Source organism: Phyllobates terribilis, unplaced genomic scaffold (genome assembly GCF_046119375.1).
Source record: "Phyllobates terribilis strain yellow unplaced genomic scaffold, ASM4611937v1 Scaffold_8__6_contigs__length_399053987, whole genome shotgun sequence".
Lineage (NCBI taxonomy): Eukaryota > Metazoa > Chordata > Amphibia > Anura > Dendrobatidae > Phyllobates > Phyllobates terribilis.
This window is the reverse complement of record NW_027362768.1, coordinates 32083704-32099287: the sequence shown is the minus strand read 5'-3', so window position 1 is coordinate 32099287 and position 15584 is coordinate 32083704. Positions and strand designations below refer to the sequence as shown.

Below are 15584 nucleotides of genomic sequence, written 5' to 3'. Positions count from 1 at the left end.
AGTTACCAGGCCAAATTTTTCAAGTCTGATGTGTCACTTTATGTGGTAATGACTCAGGATTATTTCAACATATCCCAAGGATTTTAAGATAGTTTTTTTCATAACAAATTATATTTTATGATAATGGTAATAATTTTTGAACTGAAATGAGCTCACTGACACTCAGTAAAATTGTTTGTTTTTTTCCCTGTGAGGCTCCTCTTGGTACATTTACGCTTGTGAGTAGCATCTGGAATGTCTCTCTGAAGCATCCAACAGTAGTCTGCCATCATTGTAATGCTCCATTTTCCCTGGTATCTTCTTTCCATCTCTTTAATGTCCTGGTGGAATCGTTCACCTTGCTCTTCACTCACAGTTCCCAAATTTTCAGGAAGGTTGTCAAGCAGGAAATGCACTTTCAAACGCATCAGGCAACATAAAGCTTGAAATGCTTTCAGCATTTGTCCGACGATCTTTTTGCAGTCAGGATCCTTTTTATTGCCTAAAAATTTCTCTATGACCTCTTTAAATGCAATCCAACCTTCTTTTTGAGGATCCGTCATGGTATTGACAAACTCTATATCAGCTATAAACTTTCTAATGTCTAGTCTGATGAACACACCTTCCTTCAATTTTGCCTCCGAGAGGCTTGGAAACTTGGTGACCAAGTATTTGAAGCATTCCCAATCTCTTGGAAGTGATTTTACGAATTGCTTCGTCAAGCCCAATTTTATATTGAAAGGTGGTAGAAGAACTTTATAGGGAGGTACCAGACCATCCTCAGATGCCAACTCTTTTTGGTCCAGTGATTTTGTCGGTCTCGACTTTCCCACAGACACAGAAAACAAGGGTATTTGGTATGCCCAGCTTGTTGCCCGAGCAGCATGCACAAGTCCTTCAAACCCCCATGCACTTGTCAACCGTGGTCTTCATATTTAAGTTTACGAAGAACCAATTCCAAGTTCTCGTAGGTTTTCTTCAAGTGTACGGAATGCCCTACAGGGATGGAAGCGTAAAAACTACCGTTGTGGAGTAAAACTTCTTTAAGACTTCTTTTTGAAGAATCTATAAAACGACGCCATTGCGCTGAATCATATTGGATTTTGAACTGACCCATCAAGCTTTCGACATCGATGCAATAACCCAACTTGTCTTCCTGGGCAAAGTAAGGAACAAACTCCTTTTTACGATGTTTGAACCATGACAATGGTGACAATAAATTCCTGATTTTGACCCTTGATCAGAGTAACTCAGCGGCATCTTTACAAAGATTCAAGTCTCTTACTAAATCCTTCATCTCCTCCTGGGAAAAAAAATTTGGTCTTGCATCATCTTCAAAGTCAGAACTTGATTCATCGTCTGGTTCAGGTATGATTCCACCTTCATTGGAGCTAGGTATCTCTTTCAAGGTAGCAAGGGTCTTGGGTACTCATATACCTATGCCATGGGGGATGGGACGAATTGCTGAGTGAAGATTGGGGTATGAAATGCAATGCTTCTGACGAGCCCCCTTGGCCGTGGGGTACTCGGTAGACGGGTCGGTCGTTGCTAGGGAGATGTCACAGCGTCGGTGACCCGGTTCGTGACCCAGGGCAGTCAATAAAGGGGGAGATCTACAGGGGATTTATAGTTTTTATATAAAGTTTGTGACGCCACCTGTGGTATGCAGCTAAAGGGAGCCGCCGCTGTGGAGCAGGTCCTCTGGAGCTGTTGTTAATGCAGCAGAGTTGGTTTAGCTCTCCACAGGTAGAGCTTAGCTCCAGGGCAGGAAATGGTGATTTTATAGATGTTGCTGTGCAGTGTAGTGCAGGGGATGATGGCGCATTAATAATTCACAGAGACAGTGGGCTGCAGTCTTCCGGATTTACTCACAGTTCTCACTTTGCTCCTGGTTACAACTGCAGATCATAACTTCCCACGTCGTCCTGTGCTTACTCAGGGAGGGGTTCAGCAAACCCTAAGGTACCTCCGGAGTACATAACGGGACCCCCTTCTGTGTGTTCCTTCTGGCCGTATCCCTGCACCTCACACCCAGTGTCCCAATCCAGTGACTGCGGGCCTTGTAGGGCGACGTCTTCTCTGTCCCCTGGGTCCTCTATGGCCACCTTTTTGGTGAGTTAGATGTGGCTGTTGAAATGCTGCACCCTCCAGTTACCTAGTTGAAAGTTGCAATTCTCACTAGTTAGGGGCCGGTCCCCTCTGCGACCCGATCCCTCCACCGCCTGGTAGATTCAGGCGTACAGGTGGCCTCCAGCACTGCCCGTACCCCTGGGATCCTTTCTTCACTCCTGGAGCCTTCCTTCTGCTCCCGTTCCTTCCTCCTTTCTTTCTCTTGGGCCTCCTCACTAGGCCCTCCTCCTGAGCAGAGCTCCTGCTGAGCTCCTGCTCTGACTCTCTCTCTGACTCAACTCCCACTTCTTCTGACTCAATTCACTCTAGAATGTTCCACCCTCTCTTTTATATTGCTTCTTACAAGTGCTCCCCTAACTGCTTCCTCCACCCACACCCACTACATGGTCCCCCCTACTTTGGTTCCCCCCACTCCAGCCAGGGACAGGGCTCAGCAGGAGAGTGACGCTTCTTGCCCCTCCTGCTGGTCTGGAGTACTGTAGTGTTGGATGCAGGTGTTAGGATTCTGGGCCATACTCCTTCTGTGATGCTCGCAAGCCTTGCCCTGGGAAGGTGGGGGGTAACTCGGAGCCGGGTCCTATGTTTTTGGTGGGGTGCAGCCGTGGCCCGGACCCATCCCATGCCCAGGGCCGTCACATTGAAAAGGATGTAAGGGCTATCAGGGTTGAGTGGTTGCTATCGACTACGCCACCTGTGGTACCTAGTGAAGACCACCAGCGCTGCAGCAGTCCTCTGAGGCGGGATGTTGTGGCAGCCGTCGTTGATACTACTCCCCACAGGAGGAGCAGGGCCTCAGGGCAGAAGACGAGGATGGAGGGGATCGTAGTCTAGGATGTCTGGTGCTGCGCAGTGTGGTGCAGAAATAAAGAGTCCGGAGGCCATAGGGGTTGACTTCCAGAGTTTTTACTCACGGTGGCGAGTGCAGCTGCAAGGCTTCTCCCTGCTCCTCACGGAGTTCTGCGGTCACCAGGGATGGGGGTCCGACAACCTCCGAGTAATTCAAGTGCTTAATCAGGACCCCGCACCAGAGTGTTCCTAGACTTCAAACTGAGTCCTTTCCTGTCTGTGTGTGTGTAGATAGGCCGGGTCTCCCTCTGGACTATGCTCAGAAACAGGGTACGGGTGGCAGCTTCGCTCCGTCCGTTACCCGGTGGGATCCTCTGGGCCTGCCGGGCTTCCCTGACTAGGATGTGGAGTAGAAAAGTCAGGTGTCGGGGGCCGGTACCCCTCTTGCAGCCGGAAACCCTCTGACTAGATCAGAATAGCGAGGACAGGTGGCGTATACCACTCCGTCTGCATCCTCCCGGGATCCTTTTGCGGTGGAGCTACACTCCTAAGCTCCGGGCCTTCTTGGTCATGGTCCTTGACAGGGTTGAGACATATGTTAACTCGAACCTGCCCCTCGACCCAAGGCCAGGGTATGAGGGCCTTGTCTCCATCCGCTTCAGGTTCACCCAGAAGCCACGGTCAGGGATGGAGATCACAATCAAAGAACCATGAGCCCAAGATGGCTGTGTATTAAATAAGAAATATTAAGTGTAAACTAAATGTGAGTCCTCCACCCTCACCCACTACATGGTTCCCCAGTCTCCCAATTCCCAGTAGGGGCAGCACCTAGTGCCTACTAGCCCCCTCTGGTGGGAGAAGTGTGGTGTTGGATGTGGAGGTGAGGTCCTGATCATTGTACCGTTCTTACCTCGAAGGAGGGTTACTACACCCCATTAGAGAGGTGCAGCATCAATGTGGCGGTCGAACCCTCAGGGGCGCCACACTTCCTTACCTGAGAGTGAGATACCACACCTCTGGGTAAGATGCAGTACCTCTGTGGCGACTGAACCCGCAGGGGTGCCACACTTCCATTTGGAATTATACCCTTTCACATTGCATGAACAAAAGTATCAGTCTTCACTATGGTTCTGTTGCTCTCGCCATACCATAGGAATCCCATAACAGATAGCTTATTTTTTACCCCTGATCCAGTTTCGGAGGTCCTCAACACACAGTTTGCAGACTTTATGAGGCACCCAAACTTCATCTTGACCTCCAAGTTTTATTACGAAGTATGCAAAGTATATTTTTTTCACAAAGTCTGTAATATTCAGCTGTTGATTCAACACTGTATATTCACCATAAATGAAACAGAAATGGTCAGGCGAATTAATACACTTCCGCAAAGCCATAACGCTAATTTGGGGAAACATGGTTGATGAATGAAATTCCAATGCAAGTTTCTTGAAAGCATAGGGACCATTCATTATGTCACTAACCACCTGACTGCCACCAGCCAATCATGCAGTTCCAATTGATGTTAATGGGGAAAGAAAATAAGCTGCCTGCCGATGATTCACACCAGAGTTTGCAGAGGAACCTATAGGTTTGTGGCAAGTCTTGACGTTTAGGATTTTTTTCAATATATTTTTCGTTATCAAAACACCAAAATACATGGAAATTATATGAAAATAATCAAATAGTTTTTTTAATCTCAGACCTGTGAGTGGGTCTCCTATACTGTTATTGCGTATGCAGTGACTGCAAGGGTTGCCCAAAATTTGGACGCACCCCAATACTTCTTTGAAGAGACATAGAGGAGGGCCTCAGTAGCAACATGTTCCCATTAGAAAGGAGCGGTTCTGTATACAGTTATTGCACATGCAGTGACTACAACGGCTTCCTAAATATGGGAAAAACCCCATTACCAATTTAAAGACACAGGGAGGAGGGCCTCCTAAACAACATGTTCCCATTAGAAAGGAGCAGTTCTGATATACAGTTATTGCATATGCAGTGACTACAACGGCTTAAATGACCACATCAGCCTTTTGTTAAACAATACACATAATCTCTGGCACCACAACAATGGCGCCAAAGAACATCATAAACAATATAACCATAACCATGTAAACATTACATATATATATTAATAACAACAGAAGAGTTCGATCCAGAAGCACCCCCAACGTATATCCCTGGTCCCAACACACCAGCCCAGGGGTGAGTTATTAATATCCCGTAATTAATACCCCTACCACTTGCAGGACCTATGCCCGCAAGTTACCTAGACTTGTAACAGAGGCCACTATACTCCAAGAGTGACTTCCCACCAAAAACGGACATTATCGAGACCAGCTTCTGAACCAGACCTATCCCCCGCCACCGTGACACTAATTCTACACTTTTTTATATATAACTAAGGGCGGGTGGGTGGGCAGCTGCGTCCCAGGAGGCAAGAGGAGGTAACTAACCCCTGTGGCCACCATTTTTTTCAAGCACTGCCTTAACTCTCTTGGGCATGGAGTTCACTAGAGCTTCACAGGTTGCCACTGGAATCCTCTTCCACTTCTCCATGACAACATCACAGAGCTGATGGATGTTGGAGACCTTGAGCTCCTCCACCCTCCATTTGGATATGTCCCACAGATGTTCAACAGGGTTTAGGTCTGGAGACATGCTTGGCCAGTCCAGCACCTTTACCCTCAGTTTCTTTCAGCAAGGCAGTGGTCATCTTGGATGAGTGTTTGTGGTCGTTATCATGTTGGAATACTGCCCTACGGCCCAGTTTCCGACGGTAGGGGATCATGCGCTTCATTATGTCACAGTACATGTTGGCATTTGTAGTGCCATTGCTAGCACCCATGCATGGTGTCCCCTTCACCCTCCATGTAGGGACTAGTGTTGAGCGAATTTGTACGGCGAACGTTCAAAAGTTTCAAATTCTGCAAGAATATGGCACATTCGATCGCAAAGGGATTTCTTATCTTCGGAAAAGTTTGACGAATTTGCGTGGGACCGCGAATACAGGGCAACCACGGTGTCTTGAACAGTTTTGTTAGCATAGTACAAGTGTATGATGGGTGGTGACATGTGCCAGGTGAGTGTGGGGGCTGTGGAGAGCTTAGAACAGGTCAGATCAGTGGCGCACTGTTTTTTTTTTTTCCTGTGAGCGGTAACTTTAACTGAGGAAAGAGCGGCCAGCCAATCATAGTGCAGGAATCATCTACACTGTCCAGACATAAGGGCTTCTGCAATTGGCTGCAGAAATCACGTGTCCTCTCAATATAAAAAGCGGCCATGTTCCCTCAGCATTATTTTATCCATGTCACTGCTGGAGACAGACGCGGCTCAGTGTTTTCATGTGTAATGAGAGATATTAGCTAGATAGATGGACGCTTCTGTGGTAGTCAGATAGTGTAGATAACTCCTGGCCTGAGTACCTCTGCAACCGCTGGTGCAGCACATTTTTGGTGTTCTTGTGCAAGTACTGAGATTCTGACAGAAACAGAGGGCCCATGCCATACAATAGTGCTGTGCACTGATATAAAGCTCCATGTCTCAGTATACCTTGAATCTTTTTTTGCAGTTGCTAATATGATCAAGCAAGCGCAGTGCACCTTTTTATTTAGTGGGGTTGAAATTGTGCTCTGCACAGTCTGCAGATCTTATTGCAGAGCACAAAATCTGTTTTTTTTTCTGTTGCTATTGTGATATTGAAAGCTGTGTGCACTAAAGCTTTTCTTAGTGTCAGATACTATTTTAGTGGAGTTGAACTTCAGGTGGTTTCAGAGTAAAAAAATAATTATTTTCTCTTGTTACACCTAGTCCAAAAAATATTTTTTCCTGTGCTAAAAGTCATACAGTGCTATAAGTCAGCTACTACGTCAGCATGTACGCACAGTCAAACCTATATATATTTTTGGTTGGCAGGCAGAGTCCACCAAAGGTTTTTTACTGTGGCAAAGTTGATCCAGTCTACTAAACAGCAGATCCTATTTTAGTAGCATTGAACTTGTCCTGGTTTCACAGTAAAAAAAAAAAACCTCTCTTACTAGGCCAAGTCCAAAAAATATTTTTTCCTTCGCCAAAAGTCATAAAGTGCTATAAGCCAGCTACTACGTCAGTGGTGGTCAAAGTCAGCTGAACGCAGAGCCTATGCAGAGTAACACAAAAATATTTTTTGCTCTGAGTAAAGTGATACAGCTGGCTAGATCTGAGTTTGAAATATTTCGGAGCATATATTCTATGTCATACTGGCCTCATCCATATTAAAAAAAAAAATTTCTTCTGTTCCTAAAGTAATACTGCAGGGGACATCTCAGTTTGACATTGTTTGGAGAATGTCTCGTAGGTTTTATCGGCCTCATGCACAATAACAAATTTATTTTGTCTGTTAGTAACGTTATACGGCACGCCATATATTACCTTGTCATTTAGTGTCGCTGAAATTCATGTGTGTGCTGAGCTACTGCACAGGAAAAAAATGTATTTTTCTTTAGTTAATTGCATTCTCCTACCACTGTATCTGACCAACATGAGTGGGAAAAAGAGAGGGCGTGGTGGAAAGGGGAATAGACTTGGTGTTCAAGGTGTACGTGGGGTCATGGTAATGTTAGTGAAAGCACTAGTGAACCAACACAAACAGGTCCTATCCAAAGACAACTTATGTTAGTGGGTGGCCAACTGCACTCCCTTCCTTTGGCAGCCACACAGCGATACGCCTTGTTGATAAGGCCCAGAAAGAGCAGGTGCTCCAGTGGATTGCAAGCTCTGCTTCCAGTTCCCTCTCCCCTTCTTCCTCCACCTCAACATCACACGCAGTACAGTCGACAGAGGTGGCACCTCAATTACCCATGTTTCCCCCCGCGTCACAACTGGCCAACTGCCCAACTGACTGTAACGAACAACAGATGGGCGAGTCTGTAGAACTCTTCACCCATTCTACACCATGGGCATCAGAAGTGTACTCCAAAGAGTCACAGAGTCAAAGGGAGGAAAGTATCTGCACCGATGCACAACATTTGTTTAGCTTGGATTCGGGGCAGGACGAAGTAGGGTCCGAGGAAGTTCCTGACCCTCGTCACCAGATGTTAACCGCAGGGGAGGGAGGTGCTACCGATGAGACTCAGATACCTAAGGCTCATGCGGACTGTACTGTTCTGTCAGGGCAACAGGAGGAGAGGGGTCATTCTGAGGGTAAGAAATAAGATAACACATTGGATGATGATGAGGTTGAAGATCCTACTTGACTTGGTGCCAACCCAGAGTCACGCAGCCGAGTAGCTAATCTGAGGAGGTGGAGGAGGAAAGTGAGGAGGTTACATTTTGCCCCACGGCGCAGACACGGAATGATGAAAGCACGAGGAGTACTGCATCCTTAGCCACAACCGTGGCTGTGGCCAGCAGCTGTCACGGGTCTGCAGATCACAGGGGCCGCAAGGGTTGGCTAGCATGGGCCTTTTTTGTCACTGCAAAGGATGAGCCAACTCACTTTATCTGCAAACTTTGCGATAAAAAATTCAGTAGAGGGAAAAACTGCAATAATTTGACTACTACATGCATGAACGTTCACATGCTCAAACAACATTATTTACGCTGGGAATTTTACCGCACTGAAATGCGGACCAGTGCACCTCAACAACCATCAGCTGCCCCATCAAACGCATACCGCTGCTTCTTCCTCCTCCTCTGTTATGGTGCCAAGTATTGTCACGCAGGTCTCCCATCGCAGAAACTCCGGTTCTTAACTCGCTCCAGTCAGGCTGAGTGACAGCCCGTCAGCTGTAACGGAAGCGGACACGCCTTCTGTGTTTGTTTCACCGAGCATACCGCATGTTTCTCAATCCACCGTAACATCTGCACTTCACTCACGCTCCACCAGTTTTTCCAGTTCACCATAATCCGCCCTCTCTCAGCACCTTAGCCAGCCCTCGGTCCCTCAGTTGTGGTCCCGTAAAAGATTGTTTCATCCTACGCATGACAAAGCTAAGAGGTTGAACTCCACCATCTCCAATCTGTTGGCCACGGAAATGGTGGTCTTAGGCCCTATTTTTTTTTTAAGTGTAAACATTTCCGATTGAGTTTGCATCTCCTGGGTTGGCTGTAGTGGGACAGATATGGGTCTGTGTTAAACTAATTGTAGTCTGCTGACATTGATGCCACTTCGGTGGTGTTAGGACCTCATTTAGGGCAATGTGAACACTCCTGGTTAGGTCTCCATCTCCTGGGTTGGCTGTACTGGAAGAGGTGTGGGTCTTATTTACACTATTTCTACAGTAGTGAAATTGATGCCACTTTGCTGGCATCTGCCTCTAATTTTTTAAATGTGGGGAATACTGATTGGGTCTCCATCTATTGTTTTGGCTGTAGTGGAACCTTCCTGTTCTGCAGTCTAAGTTGTGTAAGGTTGTGTACCAGTCCTTGCTGCACTCTGATACAGACTCTGCCTGCTGCACTCCTTATACAGGCATTTTGTTAAAGTCTCCAAACCACATCTGCGGTACCTGTATCCCATGGCTGCATTGGCGGTACCGGTCTGCCACCCTGGGGCTGAATACCCAGGACAGAACTCTGAACGTGTCCCTGTGGCCATCCTGTCTGCACAGTGTGAACTTGTCCCAGTGTCCGTCTTGTCTGCACATTGTGAACCTGCTCCAGTGGCCGTTGCTTTGGACATAGCGTATTTTCACTAATACCGCACTTGTTTTGTCAGTACATGCAGATTTGCGGGTGAGTTTCAGTACATGCCCATGATCAGGAAATGCTACGTATTTGAAGCTGCATATTTATGTAGCGTCAAACTGGCAGCGGCCAGATGTTACAGCATAGTGGATGGGATTTCTAGAAATCCCATGTCCACTATATGTGCATCTGAGGCTATGGATCACCTGCAGACAGTGACATGTGGCTCATCTTTCAGGACCACTGAATGTGAAGTTTACTTGCAAAGTCACTAGTCTCTGCAAAAGAAATGTAACCACTAGAATGTTTTGAATGCGGTAAATCCGAATCGTTCATTGAGCACATGCAGATTTACCTGCGGTCAATAGAACGCAGCGTTTTGGACACAGCAAAAATATGCAGCGTCCAAAGCGCTGCTACTTCCGGATCGTGGGCACATAGCTTAAAATTTTAAAAAATGGCGTGGGCTCCCGCATCATTTTGATAATCAGCAAAGGGAAAGCCGACCACTGGGCTGATATTACTAGCCGGGGAAGGGGCCAATAGCCAAAAATGTTCCCTGGCTATTATTAACAGCCCACAGCTGTTAGCTTAGCCTTTACTGGCTAGATTACAGGGGGACCCCAGAAAAATTTTGATGTAGGGTCCCCCTATAAAATCTAACCAGCAAAGGCTAAGCAGACAGCTGTGAGCGCCAAATCTGGCACTTACCCTCGGCTCTTCCCACTTGCCCTGTTGTGGTAGCAAGTGGGGTAATAGGGTTGGGGTTCATGTCAGCCGTGTATTGGCAACTGACATGAAGCCCAGGTTAGTAATGGAGAGGTGTCTATAAGACGCCCCCATTACTAACCCCCTAGTAAAGTTTTTGTTATAAAGACACAGCCAGAATAAAGCCATTTATTTTAAATAAAATTTCACATGATTTTAATCATTTATTAAAAAATAAAAATCACTGCATGTTCACCTAACGCCTAATCCGCTGAAATCATTGTCACCTGCAAGAAACCAAAAAAGAAAAAACAACCATATCCCTCACCTGTCTGATGTGATGACATAATCATGAGTGCCCCACGACGATCTGGGTCACTTCAACAGCAGTCACACCAAGCAATCACTGTGTGACTGTTGTAGAGGAAAGCACTCTATACACTAACAGGAGTGCAATCACTTCTGTCAGTGTATTGCGCTGAGCTGCCAGGACACAGGTCACTGGAGTTCAGCAGCTGAAGATCAGCTGAGAGCTCTGGTGACCTCACTTTTTGCAGCAGTTTTGCGTGAGAAAATTCTCACGCAGCACCAATGCCATAAATGAGGTCACTGTAGCTCTAAGCTGGTCAGCAGCTGATGAACTCCAGTGACTTCAGTTCTGGCAGCTCAGCACTATGCACTGATGGGAGCGATCGTGCTCCCATCAGTGGCTGCCAGGTGATCGGATCGCCATGGGACATTGTGATGACGGCAGACAGGTGACTATAAGGTGTTTTTTATTTTAATAGCAATTTATTTTAACTTTTTTTTTTACATTGCGCACAGACACTGGCTGAGGAGACTACTTCTCCCCTCAGTGGTGCCAGATTTTGCTCTTATCAGCCATAGGCTGATAAGAGGAGTAGTCGCCCGCGGGCAATTCTTTGTGCGTTTTTGCCGAATTTTTGACTTATTATACAGCTGGTGGAGTTTTCAAAATTAACACTGTATGCTCCTCAATTAATTTATGTAAACAGCCAGAGAAAAATAATAAAACAACTTTTAATTAATTATGATAAATAAACTACTTCATATAATAAAGTGCTCATTATAAAAAACGATCTCATCCTGGGCTGAATATATCAGACGAGTTCAGGGTACCAGGTAATTCATCCCAATTGCTGGAATCCAAAATAATGACCCCTATGTACGCTGCCATGCCTTGTAAGTCTCCCGCTCTCACAAGAGCAGTACTCAAGTGTGGCCTACTATAATTCCATTAACCCCTAAAAAGAAATTGCCCTCCCAACGCGTTTCCGCCTTAATATCGAGGCTTCATCAGGGGAGTAAACTTCGTATTGGATCAGTGGCAGATCACTGACCAGAACTGACTGGGCAGAAAAAATGGAAACTACCTAAGAGTTCCCAAATATATCTAAGCAGCAAGTTCCAAGTGCTGCAGTGGCAGACACATAGCTAGCCTGGACCGTCCTGGAGAAGAGAGAGCAGTTTTCTCTGTAATTGGGAAGAATGCAGTGTCTGAGCTTTCCTCCATCACAGGAAGCTACCTCCGGACTTTAACATTATGTTCAAACTTGTGTTTTTTCAGCGTTTTTTTTAAGGCATTTTTTAAGGCAATTTTTCAGCTGCATTTTACAGTGCCAGCAAAGACTATGAGATTTCAGAAATCGCATGTACACAGCTTTGTTTTTTTTCTCCTATTTTGTCAAACACCTGTGTTTTTGCAAAGTGCGGCATGTCACTGTTTTCTTGCGTTTTTGTAGCATTTTTTATTGAAAGCAACGGGTAGTGCAAAAATGCAGCAAAAATGCAGGTATCCAGTTTTTCTGCGTTTTCGGTCCAAAACGTGAGGAAGTAGAATCAGGTTATTTTTTTTGCACTAAATTTTATCAGCATGCACAAGAGACAAATGCACTCTGACAAAAACGCTGTAAAAACCGCAGCAAAAACCACAGCAAAAACTTATTTTAAATTATCTTCTTTACTGCCAAGAGAGCAGGTTTTTCCTATGGAAAAAAAATGTAGTAAAAGCACAACATGTGAACATAGTCTAAGTTGCATATGTTTTTTAGCAAGAGTTTTTATTGCTAAAAAGTGCGTCCTATAGCCCCAAAAATCTGATGGTTGACACTGTGTATGACAAGCATAAGACTAGCAATGGCCTCCGGGTCAGTCAAGTACAGAAGCCTATTAAGCCTAATAGATTGTCTGTCAGTCAGTTGTACTGACATACAAAATAAGTTTCAATTCAGGAGATTGCATGGTCAAATCCACAACTGGAGCTAAACATGTTCCACTTTAATAACATGTTAAAAAATATTTAGAAAAAAAAGTTAATGCCTTATAAATATTACAAATAAAAAACAAATTACACGTAATTAGTATTTCCACATCCGTATTGACCCAAGTTATTAAGTTATCCTGTTATTTAACTAGCATAGTGAATTCCAGAAAGAAATAATGCCATAATTGCCGGCATTTTGTTCATCCCTTCTTTTCAGGGACATTTTTATAAGTTTTCACTGTTGTGGTCTCTAGAGGGAACCATGGTGTCCCAAAATTATTTTAGTACACTTTCTACTGAGCTCTATTGTGTCACCATACATAATTTTATGATCTGATATGAGAAGAAATTGCTGAAAGGGGTTTTCTAGGCTCTAAACAAATTTTTGCAGTCACTCTATGTCTTGGTAGATTAACAAATTGTGACAATGTACATTTCACACTCTGTCGCTATTCCCCTATATTCCCAGCATGAGTGTTCAGGTGACTGAACATATGCAATTTTCATAGCTACAGTCTTGTGCCATCACATCCACTCATGCTGGTAGTGTATAATGTGTACAATGTTATGATTCAGTAGTCTACAGTTACATAATTTGACTGCAGAAATGTGTCTATACTTGGTAGATACCTTTTAAAAAATGGTCTAGTATTTTTTTTGGCCAACTTATGCATATATCGTCAACAACTGACATTTTAATGACACGTTGGAAAACCATTGCATATTATAAAGCAAATAAGCAAGCTATTTCTACATTGGTGCATGTTAGGAATATATAGACATTTAGCAACAGTGGCTGAAAGGTCTTTTAAAAATGGCTGATCAGTAAAGGAAATGTAAAATGGAGTATTTTCTCATCAGTAAAGTCTTTCAACTATCTGGAAATTAGACTTTCCATCAATGACTGATATTATTTTATGAATCACAAAAGTAGCACACATGAGGTACTTCTGACTAATTCTAACAAAAATATTTTATCACCTTTTAGAAAACTGTAAGTCTCCAGAAATTCTAAATGGATTTTTCAAAACAGAACCACAAGCCAGTTATGACTCTGGCACATCTGTGGAATTTGAGTGCAATAAGGACTATGTAAAAAAAAGCCTTATAAGCTTGAAGTGTGAAAATGGCCAGTGGACTGATCAGCCAGTATGTTACAGTAAGTATAGAGGGCATGTAGACATATCAAGTGTGTTTTGAAAGAATTCAGTTAAACTGCTTCCTTTTACTTTTCCTTTAGGTCCATGTAAAATCTCTTTAGAAGTCCTTACTGAGCTCCACATTCAGCTACATTCATCTGATACTGATAAAAGTTATATACACGGCACAGCATTAGAGGTTTCCTGCAAGTCAGGATACAGACGACCGAGTCAACCAATTTTCTTCATTGAATGTTATAATGGAAAATTTAGGCATCCACGATGCTTCTCTGGAAGTAAGAATAATTTATTGTTTCAGAATGTTACATGAAAAGTCACTGAAATTTGTAAAATGTAGAAGAATCTTCCAGGGGATGATTAAAAAAAAATATTACAGTAATTTCACAGTCCTCTCTTGACTTACAGGGATAGTCTTAAAAGAAAACCCTTTTTAAGAAGAAGCCACAATCCATTGAAAGAATGGCCATCCATGAAATGCTCTTACAAAGCAGCATTCCATTTAGGCATATCCATATCTATACAGTCATTTTTGAAAGGCAAAGGTTTAAAAAAAATGCAAATTAGTAAAATAAAGTTACAATTATTCATAGGAAAAGTGAAAAGAGATTTGGACAGTTACAAATGCACTCTATTTATTAAGACTCTTGTATAAAGCAGGTACAAATATTTCCAAATACACTCAAATTTCATTGAAAATGTTGACATTATTTTTGAAAAACAAACTAAGTATTAAAAATTTGTATACCTTTATGGAAGTAACGGTTTGAGAATGTTAAAGGCAGTCTGTCACCCCTTGGGACCTATCAGACTGCTAATATGGGCATACAGGTGATAGAAATGTGAATCTATACTTACCTGTATGTCCCATATTAGTGGTCTTGTGGCTGTGAAATTGCTTTTTCTAAAATCCTTTCTTCTAGGCTTGGCGTCCGGGGGATGCCAAGAAATGTCAGCCTATCTGTTTAATTTAAATATTCCCCCCCTCCCCTGCCCGCCCTTGCACATCACAGGGCCCTGTGACATGCAGTCTAGGGCTGCACAGCCCGCGCATGCGCAATGCGCCTATAGCTTAAGGCACATTTTTTTCTCCCTGCCCTATTTTACTGATCTGCTCTAGTGCGCAGGCACTGGGGAGTCACTGTGACTTCGGCTCCAGTGACCTCCGGTGAGCACAACAATGAGGTTTGGCCCCCACTTCCTTCCAGATAGCAAACCACATTGTTGTGCACGCCAGAGGTCACTGGAGCGGAAGTCACAGTGACTCCCCAGCGCCTACGCACTAGAGCAGATCAGTAAAATAGGGCAGGGAGAAAAAAAATGCACATTAAGCTATAGACGCATTGTGCATGCGCAGGCTGTGCGGCCCTAGACTGCATGTTACAGGGTCCTGTGACGTGAAGGGGCGGGCAGGGGAGGGGGAAATGTTTAAATTAAGTAGATAGGCAGACATTTCTTTGCGTCCCCCGGACGCCAAGCCTAGAAAAAAGGATTTTAGGAAAAGCAATTTCACAGCCACAACAGCCACAAGACAGCTAATATGGGACATACAGGTAAGTATAGATTCACATTTCTATCACCTGTATGCCCATATTAACGGTCTGATAGGTCCCAGGGGGTGACAGATTCCCTTTAAACTTTATTAAATACATTTAGGAGCAGAAATATAGTATACTCCTCTTTGCCTAGTATACTATATACAGTACATACTATTAATGCAAATCTATGTTTTGACATAAAAGTTACATTTTAGCTGCTAACTAAATTTACCTGGTTCCCTCCTTTTGCCGCCTACCCACCACAACTATTCTTCTTTCACTTAACATGGCGAGCGCACTTTTTAGACTACTCGATGCAAACTATGTTGTAGTAGT

The 15584-nt window shown here is 44.2% G+C and overlaps 1 protein-coding gene across 5 annotated transcripts in view; it reads left to right on the top strand.

Moving 5' to 3' along the window:
* Positions 1 to 15584, top strand: part of LOC141156681 (complement factor H-like) — a 742328-nt gene that overhangs the window by 330824 nt on the left and 395920 nt on the right. For all 5 annotated transcript variants that reach the window (XM_073642926.1, XM_073642927.1, XM_073642924.1 and 2 more), the window contains 2 exons: positions 13542 to 13712; positions 13794 to 13988. In XM_073642926.1, coding sequence (XP_073499027.1) covers positions 13542 to 13712; positions 13794 to 13988 — 366 coding nt within the window. The remainder of the gene's footprint in view (positions 1 to 13541; positions 13713 to 13793; positions 13989 to 15584) is intronic.